Below are 27,859 nucleotides of genomic sequence, written 5' to 3' on the forward strand. Positions count from 1 at the left end.
CCACCACGCCAGCTCTCTATGCTCCGCCCTCCAACCCTCTATCCCTCCCCCGCCAGCTCTCTATGTTCCCTCCTACCCCTCCCCATGCTCCTCCCTCCAGCCCTTCTATCCCCTCCCCATGCTCCTCCCTCTATCCTCGCCCCTAGCTCTCCATGCACCTCCCTCCAGCCCTTCTATCCCCCATCACGCCAGCTCTCTATGCTCCTCCCTCAAGCCCTTCTATCCCCACCACGCCAGCTCTCTATGCTCCGCCCTCCAACCTCTCTATCCCCTCCTTGCAGCCCCACTAACCCCCAGCCCAGGCTCACTATGTTCCCCCCTCCTCTGTCCCTTTCCCTCGGCTCTCCATGCTCCTCCTTCCGGCCCCTCTATCCCCATTCCCCTCCCCCGGCTCTTGTGCTCCTCCCGTCCCGAGCTCGCGCTGCCCGCGGCTCTCGGTGAGCCCTCAGCGGCCCCTCTAGCCGCCCTCTCTATGGCCTGGCTGTGCGCCTCTCGGGGCCGCCCTTCGCGGGCGGAGCTCGGGCTGTTTCCGGGGCGGGGCTGCGGCTGGCGCGCGGGCAGAAGCCGTCGGAGTGTGGCCAGGTAGCGGGGAGGGGGAGTCGGAGCTCGGCAAAGGTTCGGGTGAGCGCGGTGTCCCCCGGGTTGGGGGCGGCGGGTGGGTGTCGGGGGGGGCTGGCACAGGGCCGGGGATGGGGGTGGATGTCGGGGGGGGGGGGGCTGGCACAGGGCCGGGATAGAGGTGGCGGGGCTGCCCCGGGGGCGGCGGGTGGATGTCGGGGGGGTGGGGGCTGGCACAGGGCCGGGATAGAGGTGGCGGGGCTGCCCCGGGGGCGGCGGGTGGATGTCGGGGGGGGGGGGGCTGGCACGGGGATGGGGGTGGATGTCGGGGGGGGGGGGGCTGGCACGGGGCCGGGATAGAGGTGGCGGGGCTGCCCCGGGGGCGGCGGGTGGATGTCGGGGGGGGGGGCTGGCACAGGGCCGGGGATAGAGGTGGCGGGGCTGCCCCGGGGGCGGCGGGTGGATGTCGGGGGGGGGGGGCTGGCACAGGGCCGGGATAGAGGTGGCGGGGCTGCCCCGGGGGCGGCGGGTGGATGTCGGGGGGGGGGGGGCTGGCACAGGGCCGGGGATAGAGGTGGCGGGGCTGCCCCGGGGGCGGCGGGTGGATGTCGGGGGGGGGGGGGCTGGCACGGGGATGGGGGTGGATGTCGGGGGGGGGGCTGGCACGGGGATGGGGTGGATGTCGGGGGGGGGGGGCTGGCACGGGGCCGGGATAGAGGTGGCGGGGCTGCCCCGGGGGTGGTGGGTGGATGTCGGGGGGGGGGCGGGGCTGGCACAGGGCCGGGGATGGGGGTGGATGTCGGGGGGCGTGGGGGCTGGCACAGGGCCGGGATAGAGGTGGCGGGGCTGCCCCGGGGGCGGCGGGTGGATGTCGGGGGGGGGGGGGGCTGGCACAGGGCCGGGGATAGAGGTGGCAGGGCTGCCCCGGGGGTGGTGGGTGGGCTGGCACAGGGCCGGGGATAGAGGTGGCAGGGCTGCCCCGGGGGTGGCGGGTGGATGTCGGGGGGGCTGGAACAGGACCGGGGATGGGGGTGGCGGGTGGATGTTTGGGGGGTGGGGGCTGGCACAGGGCCGGGGATAGAGGTGGCGGGGCTGCCCCGGGGGTGGCGGGTGGATGTCAGGTGGGCTGGCACAGGGCCGGGGATAGAGGTGGCAGGGCTGCCCCGGGGGTAGCGGGTGGATGTCGGGGGGGGCTGGCACAGGGCCGGGGATGGGGGTGGGGGCTGGCACAGGGCTGGGGATAGAGGTGGCGGGGCTGCCCTGGGGGCGGCGAGTGGATGTCGGGGGGGGCTGGCACAGGGCCGGGGATAGAGGTGGCGGGGCTGCCCCGGGGGCGGTGGGTAGAGGTTTGGGGGTAGAGGTGGCGGGGCTGACCTAGGAACCCTAGTGGGTAAATGTCAGGGGCCTGGGCACTGTAGTTAATACAGTAGTGGGTGGGGGTCGAGATCAGGGAGAAGTGGCAGTTTCTTTAGGGCTGGCTCTGTGGGTCTGGACATGGTGTCCCTGGGTGGGTGGCTCTGTGGGTCTGGAGGGGTTTGAGTTTGAGGGTTGGGGTTTGGCATGGTCCCTAGGGAATGGAGTATGGGGGTAGGCTCAGTAATCCAACTGACATGATCTTAGGAGGGAAGGTGTGGGAGGGCCCTAACATAGTGGCAGGGTGCATGGATGAGGTTTGAGATTGTGAAGGAGTAGGGCTGGCATGATGTCTAGAGGTATGTGAGATCTGAGGGGTGCTGACATACCCCTTTGGGAGGGGGGATATAACCTGAAGGGGCTGACGCAGTGGTGGATGTGGGGAAGGTTGTGAGGCATAGTTTCTGGGTGTGAAGTCTGAGAGATCCCATGTGGTGTCTCGGAGAGGGTGGTAAGATGCCTGAACGGTCTAGGGCAGTGACTAGGGTACCTGTGAGGAGTGGACCATACTAGGGATTAGACCAGTACCTATGATGGGCAAGAAGCATCCTGGAATTGTGTAAGCAGCCACATGAATGTCTGGATGATGTTTCCCATTGGCACTGGAGAGGATTTTTCTCACATGTCCCTCTTACTCTGCCTCTTCTAGATGCTGGAAACTTTCCCTGCACCCGCCTACCCCCCGCCCACCCCGTGGTGGAAATAATGCACATTCCTGCTCCTCATCTGCACTGGGGGATGGGATGGGTGCTACAATGGGATTTTTCCCCCCTATTCATGGTACTACAAAAGTTCCTAGTGCTTTTTCACTATAAGGAGGACACTTGCAACTCTGACACTGCTTTCGATCCAATAGCTGGATCACTTGATGATTGCCTGTTCTGTTCATCCACACTGAAGCACCTGGCATTGGCTACTGTCGGAAGATAGGATACCGGGCTAGATGGGCCATTGGTCTGACCCAGTATGGTCATTCTTACGTAAACCCTTGCCATCAATATATAGTGGGAATTCATAAAACCTAAAAAAAAATCTCAACAAATCCTACCTCAAGCAGAGTTTTTACCTTGAGAAGGGAGAAGTGTGAGAGATTCCATGAAGTATAATAGGGATTTTGCTGTTGCTATTGACTTCACATGAAAGGTGCTCAGTTACTGTGGTAGTGGGTGGCAATATAAAACTCTAAGATATACATGTTTCTGAGACTCCTTCATCACAAGATGATAGGCACACCAATCCCATCCCAAATTCATTGACTAATAGCATAAGAACATAATAATGGCCATACTGGGTCAGACCAAAGGTCCATCCAGCCCAGTATCCTGTCTACCGACAGTGGCCAATGCCAGGTGCCCCAGAGGGAGTGAACCTAACAGGTAATGATCAAGTGATCTCTCTCCTGCCATCCATCTTCACCCTCTGACAAACAGGGGCTAGGGACACCATTCCTTACCCATCCTGGCTAATAACCATTAATGGACTTAATCTCCATGAATTTATCCAGTTCTCTTTTAAACCCTGTTATAGTTCTAGTCTCCACAACCTCCTCAGGCAAGGAGGTCCGCAGGTTGACTGTGTGCTGAGTGAAGAAGAATATCCTTTAATTTGTTTTAAACCTGCTACCCATTAATTTCATTTGGTGGCCCCTAGTTCTTATATTATGGGAACAAGTAAATAACTTTTCCTTAGTCACTTTCTCCACATCACTCATGATTTTATAGACCTCTATCATACCCCCCCCCCCAAGTCTCCTCTTTTCCAAGCTGAAAAGTTCTGGCCTCTTTAATCTCTCCTCATATGGGACCCGTTCCAACCCCCTAATCATTTTAGTTGCCCTTTTCTGAACCTTTTCTAATGCCAGTCTATCTTTTTTGAGATGAGGGGACCACATCTGTACACAGTATTCAAGATGTGGGTGTTCCATGGATTTATATAACGGCAATAAGATATTCTCCGTCTTATTCTCTATCCCTTTTTAAATGATTCCTAACATCCCATTTCCTTTTTTGACCACTGCTGCACACTGCATGGACGTCTTCAGAGGACTATCCACAATGACTCCAAGATCTTTCTCCTGATTAGTTGTAGCTAAATTAGCCCCCATCATATTGTATGTATAGTTGGGGTTATATTTTCCAATGTGCATTTCTTTACATTTATCCACATTAAATTTCATTTGCCATTTTGTTGCCCAGTCACTTAGTTTTGTGAGATCTTTTTGGAGTTCTTCACAGTCTGCTTTGGTCTTAACCAGGGGTCTCAAACTCAAATGAGCATGAGGGCCACATGAGGACTAGTGCATTGGCCCGAGGGCCACATCACTGACCCCCAAGCCTTCCATGAGGGCCCGCCTCTTCCCACCCCTTCCCTGCCCCCATTCCTTCCCACCCCTTCCCTTAAATCCCCACCCTAACTCTGCCCCCTCCCTGCCCCCAGGGGGTGCAGGAGAGGTGCGGGGTGTGGCAGGGGGCTCAGGACAGGGGTTTGGGGTGCAGCAGGGGGTCAGGGTGAAGGGTGTGGCGGGGGGCTCAGAGCATGGGGTTGGGGTGCAGGAGGGGTGTGGAGTGCGGCAGGGGTTGGGGTGCAGGGGACTCAGGGCAGGGAGTTGGGGTGTGGGGTGCAGGAGGAGTTTGGGGTGCGGGCTCCGGGGTGGCAGCGGCACGCACTGGGACCAGGGCAGGCTCCCTGCCTCCCTGCCCTGGACCCTGGCCCCTGCGCTGGTCTGCTCCTGGAAGCAGCCAGAACCATGTCCCTGCGAGGGCACAAGGCTCAGTGCTCTGCCTTGCTGCTCCTCCAGATACCTCCCCCGAAGTTCCCATTGGCCATGGTTCCCTGTTCCCGGCCAATGGGAGATGCGGGGGGCGGTGTCTGGAAGCCATGGCAATGCAAGGAGCCCCTCCCCACCCACCCCGCTGCAGGGACGTTGTGCCGGCCGCTTCAGGGAGCAGCGCGGGGCTGGCGGGGCCACGGGGGGCAATCACGCAGGCCGGATTCGGCCTGCAGGCTGTAGTTTGCCCACCCCTGGCCTGGAAGTAGGCCCAGGGGTGCAGGCTGCTTGGCGGGCTGCAGGAAATAGCCCAGTGGGCCTCATGTTTGAGACCCCTAGTCTTAACTGTCTTGAGCAGTTTAGTATCATCTGCAAACTTTGCCACCTCACTGTTTACCCCTTTCTCCAGATCATTTATGAATAAATTGAATAGGATTGATCTTAGGACTGACCCTTGGGGAACCACTAGTTACCCCTCTCCATTCTGAAAATTTACTGTTTATTCCTAAACCTTTTTTTCCCTCTCTTTTAACCAGTTCTCAATCCATGAAAGGATCTTCCCTCTTATCCCATGACAACTTAATTTATAGAACAGCCTTTGGTGAGGGACCTTGGCTTTCTGGAAATCTAAATACACTATGTCCACTGGGATCCCCCTTGGATCCAACATGTTTGTTGACCCCCTCTGTCAAGGTTCCTCCCCCACTCTGAACTCTAGGGTACAGATGTGGGGACCTGCATGAAAAAACCTCCTAAGCTTATCTTTACCAGCTTAGGTCAAAACTTCCCCAAGGTACAAAATATTCCCCCCGTTGTCCTTGGACTGGCTGCTACCACCACCAAACTAATACTGGTTACTGGGGAAGAGCTGTTTGGACGCGTCCTTCCCCCCAAAATACTTCCCAAAACCTTGCACCCCACTTCCTGGACAAGGTTTGGTAAAAAGCCTCACCAATTTGCCTAGGTGACTACAGACCCAAACCCTTGGATCTTAAGAACAATGAACAATCCTCCCAACACTTGCACCCCCCTTTTCCTGGGAAATGTTAGATAAAAAGCCTCACTAATTTGCATAGGTGACCACAGATCCAAACCCTTGGATCTGAGAACAATGAAAAAGCATTCAGTTTTCTTACAAGAAGACTTTTAATAAAAATAGAAGTAAATAGAAATAAAGAAATCCCCCCTGTAAAATCAGGATGGTAGATATCTTACAGGGTAATTAGATTCAAAACATAGAGAACCCCTCTAGGCAAAACCTTAAGTTACAAAAAAGATGCACAGACAGAAATAGTTATTCTATTCAGTACAATTCTTTTCTCAGCCATTTAAATCATAATCTAACACATACCTAGCTAGATTACTTACTAAACGTTCTAAGACTCCATTTCTGTCCCTGGCAAGAGCAGCATACAGACAGACCCCGACCCTTTGTTTCTCTCCCTCCTCCCAGCTTTTGAAAGTATCTTGTCTCCTCATTGGTCATTTTGGTCAGGTGCCAGCGAGGTTACCTTTAGCTTCTTAACCCTTTACAGGTGAGAGGAGCTTTCCCCTGGCCAGGAGGGATTTCAAAGGGGTTTACCCTTCCCTTTATATTCATGACACCCTCAAAGAACTCTAATAGATTAGTAAGACATGACCTCCCTTTACAGAAACCATGTTGACTTTTGCACAACCGTTTATGTTCTTCTATGTGTCTGATAATTTTATTCTTTACTATTGTTTCAACTAATTTGCCCAGTACTGATGTTAGACTTACTGGTCTGTAATTGCCAGGATCACCTCTAGAGCCCTTCTTAAATATTGGCGTTACATTTGCTATCTTCCAGTCATTGGGTACAGTAGCTGATTTAAAGGACAGGTTACAAACCATAGTTAATAGTTTCAGAATTTCACAACTGAGTTCTTTCAGAACTCTTGGGTGAATGCCATCTGATCCCAGTGACTTGTTACTGTTAAGTTTCTCAATTAATTCCAGAACCTCCTCTAGTGACACTTCAGTCTGTGACAATTCCTCAGATTTGTCACCTATAAAAGATGGCTCAGGTTTGGGATTCTCCCTAACATCCTCAGCTGTGAAGACTGAAGCAAAGAATTCGTTTAGTTTCTCTGCGATGACTTTATCGTCTTTAAGTGCTCCTTTTGTATCTCGATCGTCCAGGGGCCACACTGGTTGTTTAGCAGGCTTCCTGCTTCTGATGTACTTAAAAAACATTTTATTACCTTTTGAGTTTTTGGCTAGCTGTTCTTCAAACTCCTTTTTGGCTTTTCTTATTACATTTTTACATTTAATTTGGCAGTGTTTATGCGCTTTTCTATTTACCTCACTAGGATTTGACTTCCACTTTTTAAAAGATGCCTTTTTCTCTCTCACTGCTTCTTTTACATGGTTGATAAGCCACGCTGGCTCTCTTTTAGTTCTTTTACTGTGTTTTTTAATTTGGGGTATACATTTAAGCCATCCACTTTTACCAAGTTTTAGACACATAGAAAATATTTTGTTTGGTGATGATTTTTTGTCTTTTTGGTAATTGAAATAAATATAATTAAATCCAGATTCTGTATCAAAATGTCCTCATTTAGTTTGGAAAACTGCTATTTCAAAGCTGTTCTGGGTTGTAATAATTTTGGCCTGTGACCAGTGATGAGCTGCCAAAATCTTAACGTCTGGTTCCCTCCTCACCGCACAAAGGGGTCGTGGCCTACCCCTGCCCCCCGGGACTCCTGCCCCATCCAACCTCCCATGTTCCTTGACGCCCCCCACCTGGGACCCCTGCCCCATCCACCCCATCCCCCGACTGCCCCCAGAACTGGGCAGGAGGGTCTCGTGGGCCACCGTAGTGGATGCCCACCCCACCCTGCCCCTAAGAGCCAGAGGGACCTGCCAGGGGGCGAGGTGGGGAGTCCCTGTGGTGCTTACCTGGGGCGGCTCCCAGGAAGCATCCGGCAGGTCCCTCTGGCTCCTAGGAGTGGGGTAGCATAGCTAGGGAGGAGCAGGGGGAGCGGCCGCTGCCCCCACTGATCACATCAAAAGTGGCCCCTTAGGCACTAACTCCATGGGTGCTCTGAGGCTGGAGTCCCCACGGGGAGAATTTGGTGGGTGCAGAGCGCCTACTGGCAGCCCCGCACCCGGCCCCAGCTCACCTCCGCTCCGCTTCTGCCTCCTCCCCTGAACGCTCCGCCCCCCCACTCCTGGCTTCCTGCAAATCAGCTGTTCGTGTGGGAAGCCGGGGGTGGGGCTGAGAAGCAAGTGGTGGCTTCATGCTCAGGCCCAGGGAGGCGGAGCGGAGGGGAGCTGGGCAGGGGGTGCGAGGAGGTCCGCCCGCACCGCAGCAGGTAACCGGGGCTGTGTGCGGAAAAAATTTCTTCTGTGCAAATTTTTGAAGCAGAGTTCAAATTTGTGCACCATGAGGCAGATGTGCCCAAGCGAGTAAAATGCTTATGCATTTAAAAAGTTTTTATTTGCAATTTGTGATAATAATAGTTTTACACCATGTTATTTTATAAATGTAATTTTTAAATACTTAGAAAAAAAGAAATTTAACCACCTTTCCTTTCCCCCCCTTGCCAGCTAGTAGAATCTAGTAGTAGCTAGAACAAAATACTTTTGAACACTGTCAAGTCGTCCGTAAATGATATTTTGGCCTGGCTCCAATGTAGTATTTCATTTTTTGTGTGCTTGGTGCTTCGCTGTGTGCGCAGGGTTTAGGATCTGAGTGTGCGCGCACACGTGCACAGCTTAGAGGGGACAGTGCTCTGTGCATCTGCTTTCTGGGATGTATCCCTGCACTTTTGTTTGTGGTCAGTTAGGGGGTCTGGGTCGAGTCTGGCAGTGATCATATTTAAACTTCTCTCTCTTTCTAGAATGCACATGATTGGGGTTTGCACTGCTTCCCTGGGCTCGCTTGGGCTTATGCGTTTTTTTGGTGTGCCCTGGTCATGGAGTCTGGCAGCCACATTGGGTGTTTACATTGGCAGCGGAGGATGGAGGTTTCTCCGTATCATCTTTAAGACAGCTCTGAGGGATCTCTTGTAAGTATTGCTTTGTGGGCCTTAATCTTATTCTGTAATGTGTTGGTTTTGTGTTTCCATAAAATAACCTTTCACTACTAACAATAAATCTGTATCTATTTCAACTCTAACAACTTGCATTAGCAGCATAGCAGGAGAATTATGACCTAGAGTGTTGGAAACATACCTGCGGAGACTATAATGTTCCTGGACCCTAGCTGAAACCTTTCCACCTTATAATTCCTGAAATGTTAGGAAAGGTGCTTAGAGTAAGAACTTATAATAAATTGGTTTTGTGTCATTAAGTTTGAATGTTTCAAGGTTTAATTTGCATTCAGTGGAAGAAAATACAGTGGGGAGATTTATATACATAGAGAACATGAAACAATAGGTGTTACCATACACACTGTAACCAGAGTGATCACTTAAGGTGAGCTATTACCAGCGGGGGTGGGGAACCTTTTGTAGTGATAATCAAGGTGGGCCATTTCCAGCAGTTGACAAGAACTCTGAGGAAGAGTATGTGTGTGTGTATGTGTGTGGGGGGGGATAAACATGGGGAAATAGTTTTACTTTGTGTAATGACCCATCCACTCCCAGTCTCTATTCAAGCCTAAGTTAATTGTATCCAGTTTGCAAATTAATTCCAATTCAGCAGGCTCTCGTTGGACTCTGTTTTTGAAGGTTTTTTGTTGAAATATTGCCACTTTTAGGTCTGTAATCGAGCGACCAGAGAGATTGAAGTGTTCTCCAACTGGTTTTTGAATGTTCTAATTCTTGACATCTGATTTGTGTCCATTTATTCTTTTACGTAGAGACTGTCCAGTTTGACCAATGTACATGGCAGAGGGGCATTGCTGGCACATGATGGCATATATCACATTGGTAGATGTGCAGGTGAACGAGCCTCTGATGGTGTGGCTGATGTGATTAGGCCCTATGATGGTGTCCCCTGAACAGATACGTGGACACAGTTGGCAACGGGCTTTGTTGCAATTCCACCATGATTTCAACAATTTCCATCCCACCATCAACCTCAGCCTGGACCAGTCCACACAAGAGATCCACTTCCTGGACGCTACGGTGCTAATAAGCGATAGTCACATAAACACCACCCTGTACCAGAAACCTACTAACTGCTATTCCTACCTACATGCCTCCAGCTTTCATCCAGACCACACCACACGATCCATTGTCTACAGCCAAGCTCTACGATACAACCGCACTTGCTCCAACCCCTTAGACAGAGACAAACACCTACAAGATCTCTATCAAGCATTCTTACAACTACAATACCCACCTGCTGAAGTGAAGAAACAGACTGACAGAGCCAGAAGCGTACCCAAAAGTCACCTACTACAGGACAGGCCCAACAAAGAAAATAACAGAACGCCACTAGCCATCACCTTCAGCCCCCAACTAAAACCTCTCCAACGCATCATCAAGGATCTACAACCTATCCTGAAGGACGACCCGTCACTCTCACAGATCTTGGGAGACAGGCCAGTCCTTGCTTACAGACAGCCCCCCAACCTGAAACAAATACTCAACAGCAACCACACAACAGAACCACTAACCCAGGAACCTATCCTTGTAACAAAGCCCTTTGCCAATTGTGTCCACGTATCTGTTCAGGGGACACCATCACAGGGCCTAATCACATCAGCCACACCATCAGAGGCTCGTTCACCTGCACATCTACCAAAGGGCTTTGTTCTTGTCAACTGCTGGAAATGGCTCACCTTGATTATCACTACAAAAGGTTCCCCCCGCCCCCCTGTCCCCCGCTGTCCTGCTGGTAATAGCTCACCTTAAGTGATCACTCTGGTTACAGTTTTCAGAGTAGCAGCCCTGTTAGTCTGTATTCGCAAAAAGAAAAGGAGTACTTGTGGCACCTTAGAGACTAGCAAATTTATTTGAGCATAAACTTTTGCTCAAATAAATTTGTTAGTCTCTAAGGTGCCACAAGTACTCCTTTTCTTTCTGGCTACAGTGTGTATGGTAGCACCCATTGTTTCATGTTCTCTATGTATATAAATCTCCCCACTGTATTTTCCATTGTGAATGCATCCGATGAAGTGAGCTGTAGCTCACAGAAGCTTATGCTCAAATAAATTTGTTAGTCTCTAAGGTGCCACAAGTACTCCTTTTCTTTTTGCGAATACAGACTAACAGGGCTGCTACTCTGAAACCTTAGTTTATCTAGAAACACAGATAAGTTGAATGGCTCAAAATGAGGACTTGCACTAAGGAAATGTTCTGATTGTGAAATGTAACGAGGTTTGTAAAACATTTGTTAAAGTGCGTGGAAAGTGTTACAGAAGCAAAATATCTTGTTCTTGCTAAAGTTAAAGGGACAGTCAGTCAATATTAAGTTAATAGATTGTAAAAAATAATAATTTGTGATTCATACATCAGTCTCTAGTCTCTCCCCTACCTCCTGGGGCAGCCAGAGACACTCTAATGAGTGTCTCACTTAGTTCTGTGCCTCTTGGGCTTCTGTGAGGGAACTCCTTTGTGCTAAAGGATTTAGGGCTTTTGTGATCACCAGAGACTGCCTAGCTTTACTGTGGCTGTCACTGGACTTTTGAAGGACTGTTTCCTCCTGATTGCATGGCAAGTGAGGAATAATGGCAGAAAATAAATAGAGAGAATAAAGCCCCTTCAAAATGTGAAAAGGGTAGCTAACAAGTGAAAAGGCTCTTCTGTTCTGTCTCTGGCACAGCTCAGTATAGGGTCACCATGAAAGGCCAGCTCAGTCTCACAAAATGCCTGCAGCTTGTTTCTAAAACAACCCCTTCCTCCATCCTACGGCTTTGCTGACCAGGGTTCCTGCTGTTGACAGTCATGGGGATGTAAGGCTTTTACAGTGCTGGTAATAAATTACCTTTCAACTTTTTGGGGCTTCTTGCAAACTCCTGTTGCACAACTATTTCCTATTTGATGGTAGAGAAAATACAGCCACCACCTTCCTCCCCCTTAGGAAAGCAGGGTCCAGGTGGGTATTCTCATTTGGGTGTTGATGCTATGGTAGTATGTTAGCATATTTAATTCTCTTCCTATTGAGAAATTACAATAAGTACAGAAATTGAGACAAACCATGAGTGTCTTCAACAGAAACAAAACAATATAAGTGTGAAGAATCCAGAGTTACATTTTAGGAAATGTTTCAGAGTAGCAGCCATGTTAGTCTGTATCTGCAAAAAGAACAGGAGTACTTGTGGCACCTTAGAGATGAACAAATTTATTAGAGCATAAGCTTTCGTGGGCACGAAAGCTTATGCTCTAATAAATTTGTTCGTCTCTAAGGTGCCACAAGTACTCCTGTTCATTTTAGGAAATGAATTCGTGCCCCGTAACCGATGTAATAGAAACTAGAGAAATCAGAAAAGACCACTCCTTTCCTTGAGAGACTATTCCAAGGTCTAGTAGAGACTATTCCAAGGTCTAGTAGATTTCACAGTCCGTGGATTTTCAGTTACTCTGCCTAAATTTTTCCTCTGTTCATTTTATCCATTAACTTCTAGTTAAGCTCCCTCATAAATCATTAAACAATCTCTTCCCTCCCCCCTTTAGTGTTTGCTTCCTCCAGTTATTTGTAGACTATTGTTTTATCCTCTCCCTCCCTCACAGTCTTAATTTGGCAGCATCAAGAGACCATCTTTCACCACCATTCCTGGAACAGTTTAGGGGTCTGAATGGTAAGAAGATTGCATACGAAGAGCAATACACTGGAGGCTTTTCTCTGACAAGAAACAACATCCCCAATCACAATTGTATGGCTTTTCTACATGGGAAGTCTGCCTCTGTTCTGTTAAAGCTCAGACTATGAGTTAATGCTACATGTCCAAGCTGTGGTTTTGTTTTTAAACTTTCTTTATGAAATTATGGAAATACTTTTATGTGTTCCCACAGGATCTGCAAATTACTGAGCAGATACCATAACACTAGGACATAGCAAAGCATGTTATGGGAAGCAAGAGTTGTTCTAAAACAAAATGTATTTGCAATTATTTCCTTGTTGAGAAAGCAAGCAAGCTTCCTGTTTTCTAGTCCCCCTAAATGAAATCCTTAAAATAAGGATCTGTAATGTCGTCTCATCCATGTCTTCTGTCAACATGTCTTTTTTTAATTTGGTTAAGGTATTCAAATTAACTTTGCTGTGGATTGTGTGTGTGTGGGGGGTCTGTGTGTATCTAAGTGTCTAAAGAGGCTGGCTGTGGTGCTCTCTGTCTCTCCAACATAACAGAAATATAGCCAGCAATCGTTCTGTATGGGACAGCAGTGGTCCAGACTTTCAATTAGAGAACAGTGCTTTAGCTGGCTCAGGCCAATAGCCTATGAGTCAGGCTCCTCCGTGGAATGTGTGTTTTTCTTTCTTTTTGGAAGACTGGCCTTAGGATCCGGAGGCATCTCTGAGAGAAACTATAGAGTTCCGCTATGAACTCATGCTTGCCTACACTAGCACTTTTGTCAGCAAAACTTTTGTCGGTCAAGGATGTGAAAAAACACACCCCTGACTGACATAAGTTTCACTGACAAAAGTGCTGGTGTGAACAGTGCTATGCAGGCAGAAGGCTGCTCGTTGGGGTTGGTTTAATTATACTGGCAGGAGAGCTCTCTCCTGCCGTCAAAAAGTGGCTTCGTGGGAGACCTTATAGCGGCGCAGCTGTAAGTCTGCAGTGTAGAGGTAGCCTCAGTGTTTATCCTGATAAAAATCTCCCACTTTATTGGCATCCAGAATAACAAAGAGAAATAGACAAGTCAGACCCAAGAAGTCTTGAGGCTTGAGGTCAAATAAAACTGGTGTATAAATATATAATCTGTTCCCATCAGCTAAATAACCAATAGAGATTTTCATTTTGTGTTGTTATGCATCCTCCTAATTTTGTAAGGATATTTCATGGCTCACTAGATTTTTGCCATCACTAGATGAGGACTGAGAGGTCAGATATAGAGTGATAGCTTTGTGAAAAGTGTTCACCTATAGATGATATGGTGTTTGTCTTTTATAATTTTTCTGTGAGTTCATTCCAGAGTGTAGTGATTTGTCTCATTTCACCCACATAGTAATTGTTGGGGCATTTTAATGCACTGAACTCTCAGTCCTCATCCTCAAAGGAAACCTGCACAACACCTACAAAAGAGGAGCCTGGGAATTTAAATTCTTTACTCCGCTAGACACCAGAAATCCTGGACTCAATAGACACACAGGAATTATGATTTATTACAACAATATATAATCAACTGACACTCCTCCCCCCCCCCCCCCACTTCCCTTCCATGACTGGAAAGGTGTTAACTGGCCACTTCATCTTGAAAGGTCCCTTGAAGTGTGTTAACTACTTATGCTAAACAAACTGTTCCACCTTGTGTTTAGCTATGAAACTCTGTATGTTTCCCAGACCTGAGGAAGAGCCGTGTAAGCTTGAAAGCTTGTCTCTCTCACCAACAGAAGTTGGTCCAATAAAAGATATTACCTCTCCCACCTTGTCTCTCTGATGAGAGTCTGAAGTTGCAGGAGAAGCCCTGGGGGCAGCAGAGGCCCAGGAACTGTAGGAACATGGCACTGCACTTGGTCACATTTGGAAGTGCTGAACTATAAGGGCTAGAAAGAAACTTGCTTTATTTAACATCAAGCCTTAGATTCTGCAGAAATTAATAGATTGGGGCTCCCGACTCTTCAGGAAAAAATTTTTTTTCCCCTTGTGAGTGAGTGAAATTTTCAAGTTGCATACGGCAGTGTAGAAGCATGAGTCAAAATATATCAGATTGTATGTTAAACTATGTGAGGGGTGTTGTACTTTCTGCTGGAATTATGACTTTCCTCTCCTTGCTGCAGTGGTCTCTCAGTGCTGATACGTGTCAAGTATGAGTTGCGAAAGCATCAGCGAGCCAAAAACACTATTCCAAAGATCTTCCACGATGTCGTCCGCAGGCACCCTGACAAAGTGGCTCTGATCTATGAGTCCAATGATGAGAAATGGACATTCCGGCAGCTGGATGAGTATTCCAATGCCGTGGCTAACTTCTTCTACCAGCAGGGGTTCCGTCTGGGTGATGTCATTGCCATCTTCATGGAGAGCCGTCCCGAGTACGTGGGCCTCTGGCTTGGAATGGCAAAAGTTGGTATTGAGGCAGCTCTCATTAACTTCAATTTGCGTCTGGATTCTCTGGTTTACTGTGTGACAACCTCAGGGGCAAAGGCTGTGATCTTTGGAGGAGAGCTGGCTGCAGGTGAGACACCTGAGAGTTGGCACACATTAAGGACTAACTCCTGAAGTTCTTACTTAGTCCTGATTGAGGCAAGTTCTCACTGAAATTAGGAGTAGTTCTGAGTAAAGACTTAGGGCAGGGGTGGCCAACCTGTGGCTCCGGAGCCGCATGCGGCTCTTCAGAAGTTAATATACGGCTCCTTGTCTAGGCACCGACTCCGGGGCTGGAGCTACAGGCGCCAACTTTCCAATGTGCTGTGGGGTACTCACTGCGCAACCCCTGGCTTTGCCACAGGCCCTGCCCCCGCTCCATCCCTTCCTGAACCCTCCCCTGAGCCTGCCGTGCCCTCGCTCCTCCCCCATCCCCCCCAAACCTCCTGCATGCCACGAAACAGCTGATCAGAAGGTTCGGGGAGGGATGGGGAGGCGCTGATTGGCAGGGCTGCCGATGGGCAGGAGGCATTGGGAGCAGGGGGTTGGGGGGAGTTGATGGGGGGATGCTGACGTATCACTGTGGCTCTTTGGCAATGTACATTAGTAAATTCTGGCTCCTCAGGCTCAGGTTGGACACCCCTGACTTAGGGCATGTTTCCTAGAGAGGTTCCTTTCCTCCCTCATTTGGGTTTCACTGGGAACAAAATGGGAAAACTGAGTCACTGCTGATCAGTTACTAAAGGGGGAGAAGTCTGTAATATGATAGGAGTAGTATTGTGGGAAGCTACAAATATTACTTCTGCTCTTATGTCAGTGTCTTCCTAGTATTGAGTTGCCCACGTCTGAGTTCATTAGTCAGGTGTGGTCTCCTTGGAGCTGTAAAGAGGATTAGAAACTCCCCACTCCAGGAGCTCTGCATCTGTGCACACAGAAAAGGAAGGTTATCTGTATCCTAAAATCATAGACTTTAAGGTCAGAAGGGACCATTATGATCGTCTAGTCTGACCTCCTGCACAATGCAGGCCACAGAATCTCACCCACCCACTCCTGTAACAAACCCCTAACCTATGTCTGAGTTATTGAAGTCCTCAAATCGTGGTTTAATGACTTCAGAGTGCAGAGAATCCTCAAGCAAGTGACCTGTGCCCCATGCTGGAGAGGAAGGCGAAAAACCCTCAGGGCCTCTGCCAATCTGCCCTGGAGGAAAATTCCTTCCTGACTTCAAAAAAAGGCGATCAGCTAAACCCAGCCAGACATCCAGGAAAGAATTCTCTGTAGTAACTCAGATCCCACCCCATCTAACATCCCATCAGAGGCCATTGGGCATATATACTGCTGTAATGTTAGGTTTATTCATTTCTTGTCCTGTTGTGTTTTATAATCTCTGGTTAACTTCACATTGTGTGTCCTCTACGCCAGTGGTTCTCAAATGCAGCACCAAGGACTTCGTCTGTGGCCTCCACAACTTTTGGGGGCATGCAGCAACAAACTTGTTAAAAAAATACTTTGACATACTTTGTAATAACTGTGTAACTTTTGTGGTATTAATAGTACGTACTCTTTACATTGAAAAGATTTATTATTTTATTTACATGACACTTCCAAATAACATGATTAGAGTGTCACTAGTATAATTTTAACTGTCAAAAAGTGCAGCCATTGTGAATTTGCAGTGGCTGCACATGCAGCCACAGCAAAAATTCATTTCAGAACCACTGCTCTATACAATGAGTTTAAGTTTATGGACGCTGTTCTTTATATTGGACACGGTGCATTATATTGCTGTTGAACTAAACTTTCTTCCACGGTTTATTAACATCTAATTCGGGGATTCTGAATGTGTCTTTGAACCATTGGCCTTGAAATCCTTCTAGACTGCTGAACTGCAGTTCATGCAACAAAAATGGATAAAAAGATAATTTTGCCTAAATTTGCAGTAAGGTCTCATGTTGGATCTAGGACACCAAGGTCATGTTAATTTGATCATTACTTGGATAGGTATCTCAGTATTTCAATTAAGTCTCTGGCTTTTCTGGTGTTGGCATTGCAGATGTCTTATTAGATGCAAAGAAAGAATAAGAGTCAGTACTGGCAATGTTGTTGTTGTGGCCCAGAGTATTGTTCTTGTTGTAACCGAGGTAGTTGTGTGTTGCAGCAATATCTGAAGTGAATGGGATGCTGGGCAAGAACATGGTGAAGTTCTGCTCTGGAGATTTTAACCCAGATTCTGTCCCTGTGGAGACTAAATACCTTGATCCTCTTCTGAGTACTGCATCGAAATCTCCTCCAGATCAGATTGAAGCCAAAGGTTTAGATGGTAAGTTTCTCAGTGAGCTTATTTTCCTGTGATGCATGTATAAGTGAGAGACCTGAAACTCAAGGAGTCTTCCTTTTGGGACATGGTAATGACTGAATGGGCAACTAAGCAAGCAGTGAAGGAGAGAGTAATCCTAACACCACTTGAACCACCAGGTATAAAAGAGAAAAGTGAGGCTAAAAGTTGGCAAAAGGCAGCATCCTAACTAATATATTCTGGGTGAATATCTGTCACTGGAGTTCATTGGCTTCTTAGGGTTTCCTAGGTTTAGAGAATGGATACATCTTACTAACTGAGGGAAGGAGGGTGCTGCTACTCATGATGCTTAATTCCAATCAGTATTGCTGGTACCAGATCCAGATGAAAGAGAAAGGACTTGCTATAACTGTGTGTGTCTAAAAACCCAAGAGAAACCAGATGAGCAGCCTGCTCGTATTTAGGAAAGGTGAAGAAGGGTTTTCCTGTTTATAGAGATTTCCTCAATTTTCCCCTAATATGTAGGCTGTGCGGTTTGGTTTCATTACTAATGACCTCAGCCCTCTATATTTTTTTTATTTTACTTGTGGAGAAGAGGAGGAAAGAGAGGAAGGGAACTGGCTAGATAGTAGTGTTTCATGTTTAATAGAATCAGAAATAGGCTATGTAACACCTGTGAGATGTGTAACACTGTTGGTGAGTGTGTTCCTCCCATTTCAGTAACTGTTACGGTAGGATCAATAACTCCTGCTGCATGGAGAAACGTGATGTTTTGTAATGCAAGCTTGCTGGATTCTTAACAAAATCCCCAAAATCTTGCTCTGTGCTATTCTCTTTCTCCTCACAGTGTAGCTTGCCTTAGACAATCCTGCCCCCATTTGAAGTGACCTTTCCTCTAGATTCATCTCCCCAGTAACATCTGAGTCAGGCAGCTGGCCTAATTCCAAGGCAGTCTGGAGAAGGGAGAAGAAAAGTGCATGCCCTTAGGGCCCTGCATTCTTGATTTAAAGGTTAGAATTGAGGCTGCCTTTCACCCTCTTTGTTTTTATGCGTGAAGTTTACTGGCATCAAGGGTTCTCTCCGCTAGGGCTGTAATATGGCTTCTGTGCCAACCATATCAGTTTACACTCTCCTGTGCCAGCACTAAATCAAAGCAGTCACTCGTGATCAGCAGATCACTGATAGGAGCAAAGCTAAAACCTAGCCTTGCACAGAAAAAGGGATTAAACAGCTGAAGAGAATCTGTCATATGCCTGGCTCGTGTTTCTGTTCTCTAGATCGGCTCTTCTATATCTACACATCTGGCACGACAGGAATGCCAAAGGCTGCCATTGTGGTGCACAGCAGGTGAGGAGCTGAAGAGAAGCTGCTCTTCATTCAGTGATACTCAGTGCTGTGTTCATTTCCATTCCTTAACATCCCTTGTGTTCTTGCAGGTACTACCGCATAGCTGCCTTTGGGTACTGTGCCTACAGAATGCACCCTGAAGATATCCTCTACAACTGCCTGCCACTATATCACTCAGCAGGTATGCTTCCTCCCTAGGATGCAAAAGTTCACAATATTGCTGCTTATTCCAGGGCCCAGGTTGCTTCTGGTGCTGTTGAGGACCTTCAAGTACTGTTGTAAATGAATTTATCCAAAGTGTTTGAAGCCAGAGCCAGCACTGATATTCTGCCCCTCTTTGTCTTCCAGGTAACATCATGGGAGTCGGCCAGTGTCTAATCCATGGCGTCACTGTGGTTATCAGGAAGAAATTCTCAGCCAGTCGCTTTTGGGATGATTGTACAAAATACAAATGCACAGTAAGCAGTGTCTTGAATTCTGCCATGTCTCTGCAGCCTGGAGTTTATGGAAGCAAATTGATTTGGGCAGTGGGATTATTTCTAGCTTCAGCAGGGAATCTCCAGGTCTCAGCTCTGACTTTTCCCTGCCATCCACCTCAAGCATTCAACTGTAGCCCCTCTTACTTCTCCAGTTAGCATCACACCTCACCTCCTCCACCACCCATGAGACATTAGACTGTAAGCCCTTCATTGCCAAATCTATGTTGCTTTCAGGTCCTGATGACTACAGGAGACAAAGACAAGAAGTGGAATCTGAGTTTCCCACCGGATGATATAGAGCATGCTTACTAACCCGCTGGACTAACATCAACCAGTCTAACATCTTTAGCCAGTCCATTCCTAAATGAGCAAAAGAGGAATATCAGGAAATATGGTGCATAGAGATGACATGGTAAATTATGCTCCTGCACTTCACAATTCCAGTGAGCTTAATTTGCCACTGGAGTTTTATCTACAGTCCTGTTAAAATGCAACATAGAAAAATGAATTATAAGATTCATAACCTCCATATAGATATAAAACATGAGAGCACCAGCCCTAATACCTCTGACTTTTGCAATAATGCAATTAATAATACACACATGAAGTGACTTCAAATATTCTTTGGAGCTAGACAATCAGAGAATGGGTTGCTGGCACATGAAGAGGAGGAGAAAGGACAGAAAGCCTGTTCCAGATGTCTATTTTGGATGCTGTGTGGAAGCTTAAGAGAGAAGATAAATCCTGGCTTTAAACACATGACTGTCTCTCTTCTAATAGCAGGCAGATCTGTTACAGGAGGATCTTTGCTTGATACGTAGCACGACAGGCACAATACGGGGAGGACTGGACTGATCACAAATCTTTCTTCTCCCACATTGGCATTACTGTTACGTGTCTCAGAGGCTGGTATTAAAAGTTCTTTGCATATTGCCAGGGCTCCAGATGCTTGTTCTGAACTAGTTTTAACTGCATTCTGACCCCAAAAAGCAGCATTCCCATGAGCTCCTGCTCTTAAAGGGACCTTATGATTAGGAGCAGCCCGTTTTTTGGACAGGCATGAGCTTCGCTGGAGTTCAGGATAACAAATGTAGGGGAGGAGCAGAGCAGGTTCCTCCAGGGGTGAGGAGAGAGGGGCTTATCTGAGATCCTCTGATGCAAACTATGGCTAGGGGAAGCAGAACAGGACTTTCTGGGGTGAGGCCAGCCAGGGCTGCTCAGCAGCAGCTGCAAGAATGGGTGGTACGTGCAGGGTCTTTGGACACCAGTATTGTCAGCACACTGCACTTTATTTGAATGCTGGATATTATTTCCCCTCTGCTGATTGGTTGTTGGCCCAACCTCCATTCCCCACCCTTCTTGGCAGTCCCTCTACTGCCAGCCTTGCCACTTCCTCACCCTCTGTGCTCTTCTCCATCCTTCCCTCCCTACCACACATTATCCCCCTTCCTTCCATTTCTGAATGGCTTTGATCATATTAACTCCTTTCCTTGCTCCACGCCAGGAACCATAATCAGTATTCAGGAAATGGCTCCAGCACTATGCCCCCATCACCCTAGTCACTTTGCTTGCATGCAGTACCTGTCTCCTCACTCCTTGTCATTGGTCTGTTTAGAGTGTAAGCACTTTGGGGCATGGACTTTTATTTTATATTTGTGCAGTACCCAGCACAAGGATACCGAATTGTGATTAAGGCTTCTGGGCATTACCACAATAAATTTAATAATGGAGGCGATGAGATAGCTACATTATTTATGGGATTACCTTTCTATATCCATGTTTCAGTTGTTCCCAGGGCATCATAAAGATCTCCTGGAGACTGATCTATATTTGTGTTTGCTTCCTCAGATTATTCAGTATATTGGGGAGATCTGCAGGTATCTTCTGAACCAACCAGTACGGGAGGCAGAAGTACAACATCACGTACGACTAGCACTGGGAAATGGATTGAGACCTACCATATGGGAAGACTTTACAAGGCGCTTCAGAATTAAACAGATTGGGGAGTTCTATGGAGCCACAGAGTGTAATTGCAGCATTGCTAACTTGGATGGAAAGGTACGCAGTGGGTGACTACAGTGCAAGGAGAGAAATATATACTAAGAGGGATACAGTACAGAGAGAGATGTACTTTCTGCCTTTTTTTTGGCTGTTCTACATAGTGTCTTTTGGGACCTATCACTGGGCTGCAGGGAGCTAAAGCTGTGATTGTTTTTGTGTGCACCACTTTTACAGGACAAATTCTCATCTTGGTGGTGGGGGATGATTTCCTTTTTTAATAGGGAATGATTAGAAAATTCCCACCCACACCTTTTTTAGGAGAAGGTAGACAGCCAGATATAACAAAGAACATGCAACTCTGAGGCTAAATGATTCATGTTAGCCCTTCACTTCCTCATGTGTCTTGGTCCATCTCTTGAAAGGTTGGAGCCTGTGGTTTCAACAGCCGGATTTTGCCCAATGTTTATCCCATTCGCTTGGTGAAGGTAAATGAAGACACCATGGAGCTGATCCGTGACTCCAGTGGGCTCTGCATCCCCTGCTGCCCAGGTGAGTGTTACTGTGTACACGAAATGCTCAAAGCTTTAACTGTTATACAGGAATAACAAATGGGCACTAGCTGGTTCAAGGAACGAATGGTGGGATATGAAGCCTTTCACCTCCAGGTCTCTGTTTCAAAAGTAGCCCCGCTCAACTAAATACATCATACATCAGTATAGTAACCTGCATTAAGTAAGTCTGTGTTGCAAAAACTGCCAGCACAATGGCCAGTCTTGTTAGCAGTTGTGATCTCTTGGGGTCTTGTCCTGTTTTTTCTAGGGGAGCCAGGCCTCCTTGTGGGTAGAATAAACCAGCAGGACCCCTTGCGCAGGTTTGATGGCTATGTCAATGAGAGTGCCACCAATAAGAAGATAGCATGCAATGTGTTCCAAAAAGGGGACCGGGCATACCTTTCAGGTACTGTCAGAACAAGTGCTGGCTTCACCAGTGTTAGACACAAATATGTTTCAGTCACTGGGCAGGGGAAATGGCTCTTAGAGCTCCCAGGGTTTAATCAGCTCTTTGTAGGGGCTGACAAGAAATCTTACCTTAGGGTTTTGTTCTGCTGCCATCTGTGTCGTATTCTAGATTCAATATAGAATGTATGAACTACAAACAGAAAACCCATAGGGATGGTTTCTCTCTACCCCACCCCTTATTGCTTTAGCTTTTCTCTCTCGTTTCTTTCCCTCATCCTGGTCCAGCTGCAGATCCTGTAGGCACTGGGGAAATGGCCACTGATTTAGCTCCACACCCTTGGGAGGTAGGTAGGAATAGTCTTCTCTTTAACTGTATGTGCTGTACCTAGATGGCATATTCAAGGGCTGAAAGGCAGGGCCTAGTGCTCCTTAATCAAGTACTGAGATTGATTGTGGCTTCTATCCCCCACAGGAGACGTGTTAGTGATGGATGAACTTGGTTACATGTACTTCAAAGACCGCAGTGGGGACACATTTCGGTGGCGAGGGGAAAATGTCTCCACCACGGAAGTAGAGGGAATCCTGAGTCACATCCTCAGTCAAACAGATGTTGCAGTGTATGGAGTGGAGGTACCAGGTAACTGGAGACCCAGAACTTCCAAGCTTTTCGGGTGGGGAGGCAAGTCAGGCAGATATACAAGTTTGTATCTCCTTCCCTAGGACAATTTGAAATTGACCATCTCTGCTGGAGTAGGGTGCCCCAAAATGGGGGAAGATAGGTGGGCAACAGAGTGGTCTGATTTGGCCAGCACTCATCCTGAGCAGTGAAATGAAGGCCCCAGAGATAATTCACTAATGAGTACTTGTAACTTATGCTGCTGTGGTGAGATCCATACACATGGGGAAAGGTGTGATCATTAGTGGTTGAATCCAGCTAAGAAGTAATCTGTCTGGGTGCCCAGGGAGCTCTGATCTCCAGATAATGCAGCTCAGTGTTGGAGTGTTCAGTGCAAGCTCTCCACCTTGGTTTATAATGACTTGTTCTTAAAAAGAAAGAGCTTTTTTTAAGGAGGAGAAATAGGAAGAAGGAGACTCATGTGTTTGATGTCTTAGCCTGTTTATAATTTGTGCTCAGCAGAAACTCTTGGTGAAAGTAATCTTCAGGATTCCATTGAGGCTCCTGTTTGATTCCACACAGGAACATGCATCTTAGTATAATCCCCGGGGGGGAGGATGGGGTTGGAGATGGATGGGGATGTCACTGGGCTAACTTTGGGAGCTGCCACTCCAATGCTGAGAGACTTGTCTGCTTTCTCTCCCCATAGCTCTCAATCATGAAGTCTGGGTCTCTGGTGTGGGGAACTGATACAGAACAGAATGAGCATTTATAAAGCATAAATGGCTCTTAAATTCTCTGGGCACAAATAAAAGGTCTGGAGAAAGCTACAATGAGCAAGAGGAAAAGGCCCTTTATGAAAAGGGAAACTGTTTCAAGCAAAAAGAAAAGGAGTACTTGTGGCACCTTGGAGACTAACAAATTTATCTGAGCATAAGCTTTCGTGAGCTACAGCTAGCTTATGCTCAAATAAATTTGTTAGTCTCTAAGGTGCCACAAGTACTCCTTTTCTTTTTGCGAATACAGACTAACACGGCTGCTACTCTGAAACCTGTTTCAAGCAAGTGTCTGGTTGGAAAAGTTCCCATTAAATAGCGGTTCAGTCTCCTTGGTTTTATCGCATACTGAGTCTGGGTGGAGGAGGAATCTTAATAAGATTGAGTTGGATTAGCTTTCTGAGATAAGGACATTGTGACCTTACTTTTGACTGAGGAGGGCTGGAAGTGGTTTCCTTCCAAGTCCATCAGAATTGCAAGGAGTTCCCTACCACAGTGGTTAAAGCATGGTGCCTCTGCCATGCTGCCCTCACTTGCAACTGAGGGAGCAAAGGGTAAGGTTTGGGTGGCTATCTGTATTTACACCTGTACTCAGTGTCTAAAGCCCAATCCAGCACCATTCTCTCTGTCCTATACATTGAGTTCTATTGTTTTATTTCAGGGGTGGAAGGGAAAGCTGGAATGGCAGCAATAGCAGATCCAAAAGCTAAACTGAGTCCTAATGCTTTGTATCAGGAACTACAGAAGGAGCTGCCTCCCTATGCACGGCCCATCTTTCTTCGTCTCCTGCCCCAAGTTGATACCACAGGTACTGATGGGTCGCTTGCAAGTTCTTTCCTTGTTAGCAGTGCATGTGTCAGTAACTTTCAGACCCCAGAACTCAACTCAAACTTGGAAAGTGTCAAAGTTGCCTCTCTTTTAATTGTGCTCTGTAGCAATAAGAAACCTGCACTTAGTCAGCTGGTTTTATTTGGAGTTAATTGGCTGCTGCCATGTGTCTGTCTTCCTTTCTTTCATGGATTTCTTGTGATTCTGCTGGATTTTGCACATAAACCCTATGAGTGATATAATGTCTGTAGTTGAGTTTTATACAAGAGAATACCTGGACCAAGGCCATTAACTGAAGAGACCTTTGCAGAGGAAATGATTTTTGTGCTTTCTAATACTTGTTCTGAATTCAGTGCTGTAGTATAGGCCAGCTCTCTATATATGGGTCAGTGGGAGCCTTTTGCCAACAGTAGAGTGCTTGGGAATATAAATATAACTACCTATTAAACAATTGAAAGGGTCCTTGTAATCTGCTGACGGAATTTAAACACACACTGGGGCTCTCGCAACCCTCTTGCTCAGTGATACTCAGACTGCGGCTCGTAAGCTGCAAGTGGCTCTTTAATGTGTCTCCTGCAGCTCTTTGCAGCACCTGATATTAAAACACTGTGTGATTTAATTATTAGCCAATCAGAATGCTTTTACTATGTTATTAACCAATTAAGTTTTCAGCTTAAGTTATTAACTTATTTGCTGTGAGAATAACACATACATACATACCTGGGATGGCCAAACTTAGTGACACTCTGAGCCACGTGCGATAATCTTCAGAAGTTTGAGAGCTGGGCTTCAGCCCCATAGGGTGCACCTGCCAAGGCTCGGGGCTTCAGTCTTGCGCCTGCTGAAACCCCCGAGCCCCGGCAGTCACCTTCTGTGGGGCAGAAGCCCCGAGACTCCTCTCCCCAAAGGGCAGAAGCCCCGAGACTCCCTCCGGCCCTAGTCTGGTAAGTGGAGAATGGAGTGAGGGCATGGGGAGCTCTGTGAGCTGCACTTTAACTGTAAAAGAACCGCATGAGGCTCCCAAGCAACAGTTTGACTACCTCCATATATAAACTAAATATTTCCACTGTCATACTTTTTGAATATGACTAGTACTATAGTAAATGAAACAGTGAATTCACATGACTCTGGCTCTTTTGGGTAATGTTGATTGCTAATTTGGCTCCTGAACCACTGAGGTGTGAAGTATAATTGCCCTAGTTACTCCATCTTGCACAGACTATTTACTGTCTTGATCATCTGCCCTCATTCATGATGGAGATTTTGCAAACATTCACGCTTTCTCATACTCTGACTAACTGCCTGGTCAGCTGATTAAACAGCTTTAGAGGTGGCTGTTGTCTATTTTCCAGGAGAATTCTTTTTTAGTCTTTTGCAGAAGTGGAAGCAAGAAATTACATAGCTCACACGTAGTAAATATCAACCAACTCTAGATGGCAGAAACAACAGACCAGTATGACACAAGATTGAGATTGTGAAATAGTTACAAACCTGAATAAGAGCCTTTATTAATTATTAGACGGAAGCTACATGGACTTGCAAACTGAAAATTAAATGGCAAAATTAAATACCACTGTGCAGTAACTACCAGCTGCATCAAAAGGCTGATCTTCCTGGTGTATCTCAGCCTTATTCTAAGGGATGTGCTGTCAGTCATTGCAGCCAGGAAGATGTTGGTTAGATTTTCAACGTGACAGCTAAAGACTGACCTTGTAATTAAAGCATCAGGGTTCCCACCTCCACTCTTTCCACCTACCATAATCTTTAAAGCAGCAAATAGGTTTAACTGAGCCACTGAATGCCTCAAAACATTGCCACTTGGATTCAGTGCTACGGACAGCACTTAGAGGAGTCCAAATATTACATTTTTACAACACCTGCAATATACTGCACATTGCATCTTGAGGTCTTTTTACAAACATGAACAATGCAATGTCCCTGTAATGAAGGTTTGGGCTATAGCAGTGGTCCCCAAATTTTTTGTTTGCATGCCCCTCCCCTTACCTAGTTCCTCCCCCGCCACGGTTGGGAGTCGGTGGCTGGGCGTTGGCCAGGAGCAGGGCCAGCACTGGAGCTGGGGCCAGGGGCGGCGAGTTGTATGGGCCTGTGGTGTCCGGGCTCCAGCAATATTTGGGGCCCAGCTCCACCCATGTTTGGGGCCAGGTCTCTCCCCCGGCCCTGACTGCAATCCCCCCCGCCCCCGCACCTCCCCCAAGTGTCCCCTGGCCCCCACTTGCTGCCCCCGCGCACCTCCCCTGGCCCCCAGAGCCTCCTGGCCTCTCCCCTGCAGCCCAGGCTGACTCCGCCCTGCTGGCTTCTGGCATCAATTGCTGATTCAGGGTCCTAGTGCCCCCCATCCACCAGTGGCAGGGCAGGCTGCCCTGCCCCTGCCCTTCTGCCTAGGACCCTTCCCTTTTCCAGCGGGACCCTCCACCAGCACAGGGGGCCCCCCTGCCTTCAGTCACCACTCCTGCCCCACGCTGGGCAAGGGGCAGACCCATCCCTCACCCCCATTGAGGCTACAATGAGGGGCAGCAGCAGGGGAGGAGGGGCACATGTGATGGCAGCCCTCCCGGCACCCACCACAGGGAAGGCGAGGGGGCTTCCTGGACCTGAGAGGGGCCCATGGAACACGTGCAATGACAGTGGTACAAGATGAGTGTGCTGCCAGGGGGGAGAGGGGGGCCCCTCCCCCAGAGCTCACTGCTGCCGGTGGGGAGAGGGCTGGGGGAGTCGTCCTCTCTGTCCCCAGCCCCAGGGCAGCCTGTCTGCACCCCAAGCTCATCCCCAGCCCTGCCCCACCCCAGAGCCCACAGCCCCAGCCAGAGCCCTCACCCGCCACAACCCTCTGCTCCAGCCCTGAGCCCCGTCCTGCATCATGAACCCTAGACCCCCTCCCCCACCCAAACTCCCTCCCAGAGCCCAACCTCTCACCCCTTTTGCACCCAAACTCCCTCCCAGAGCCTGCACCCCTCCTGCACCCCACTCCCCTGCCCTAGCCCAGGGCCTGCACCCCAAACCTCCTCCCCCCACCCAAACTTCCTCTCAGAGCCTTAGGCAGGTGGGGGTTGGAGTTTGGAAGGGGCAGGTTCTGGGCACCACCAAAATTTCTACAAACCTGCCACCCCTGGCTGGGGCCTCTGCTGGGGGCCTGCAGCCAGGGGCGTGCAGCTGGGGCTAGGGCAGAGCAGAGCTGGGTGGTACTCCCTTCCCAACCACCATGGCGGCTGGCCCAGGCTCTACCATGCTACCCCCCCCCAACCCCTGAACATTCCTCCATGCCCCCCTCAGGAGTGCATGCCCCACAGTTTGGTGACCACTAACTTAGGTCAAGAACACAATGCACAACTGAAATTGCACAGATCCTGTACTGTCAGAGGTTGGTGGAGAAAGAAGAAACAAAAGCTATGGGGTTTGTAGCACGTATACCATGAATGGATTGTGATTTGTCTTTTGTACTGATCCCAAGGGATCTAGGGCCTGATTCATCGTGTCTTATACCAGCTAGTGGAGTTACTTCTGGTTTATGGTGGTGAGAAGTATCTGGCTCCTAGGTTTAACGCTAATAACAAGTACTATGTTGGTTCACATTTATCTTCATAACTCCATTTCCATGGGTTTCCAGCTCTGAAAATTTTTACTTTAGTGTTTTCTTTCTCTTT

General features: G+C 48.1%; 1 protein-coding gene across 4 annotated transcripts; it reads left to right on the forward strand.

The window, feature by feature from the left end:
• The first annotated feature begins 457 nt into the window (after positions 1-457).
• On the forward strand, positions 458-27,859 carry SLC27A1 (solute carrier family 27 member 1). Of its 4 annotated transcripts, none has more exons than XM_073318246.1 (12): positions 458-582; positions 8,603-8,770; positions 14,592-14,986; positions 17,054-17,215; positions 18,469-18,538; positions 18,628-18,719; positions 18,887-18,996; positions 20,866-21,075; positions 21,441-21,567; positions 21,838-21,975; positions 22,450-22,614; positions 24,031-27,859. In XM_073318246.1, the coding sequence occupies exons 1-12, from the start codon at positions 473-475 to the stop codon at positions 24,432-24,434; spliced, it is 2,151 nt and encodes a 716-aa protein (XP_073174347.1). In that variant the 5' UTR covers positions 458-472; the 3' UTR covers positions 24,435-27,859. The 4 variants fall into 4 exon arrangements, with proteins under 4 accessions (XP_073174347.1, XP_073174351.1, XP_073174348.1 ...); XM_073318247.1 differs by having other exon boundaries at positions 519-621; XM_073318249.1 differs by having other exon boundaries at positions 519-615.

Source organism: Lepidochelys kempii, chromosome 20 (assembly GCF_965140265.1).
Source record: "Lepidochelys kempii isolate rLepKem1 chromosome 20, rLepKem1.hap2, whole genome shotgun sequence".
Classification (NCBI taxonomy): Eukaryota; Metazoa; Chordata; order Testudines; family Cheloniidae; genus Lepidochelys; species Lepidochelys kempii.

Coding starts and splice junctions, on each gene's coding strand:
- SLC27A1 (XM_073318246.1), top strand. CDS start 473: ATGGCCTGGCTGTGCGCCTCTCGGGGCCGCCCTTCGCGGGCGGAGCTC. Junction 18,997..20,865: donor GTACAAAATACAAATGCACA/GTAAGCAGTGTC, acceptor TTGCTTCCTCAG/ATTATTCAGTATATTGGGGA. Junction 21,076..21,440: donor TTGCTAACTTGGATGGAAAG/GTACGCAGTGGG, acceptor ATCTCTTGAAAG/GTTGGAGCCTGTGGTTTCAA.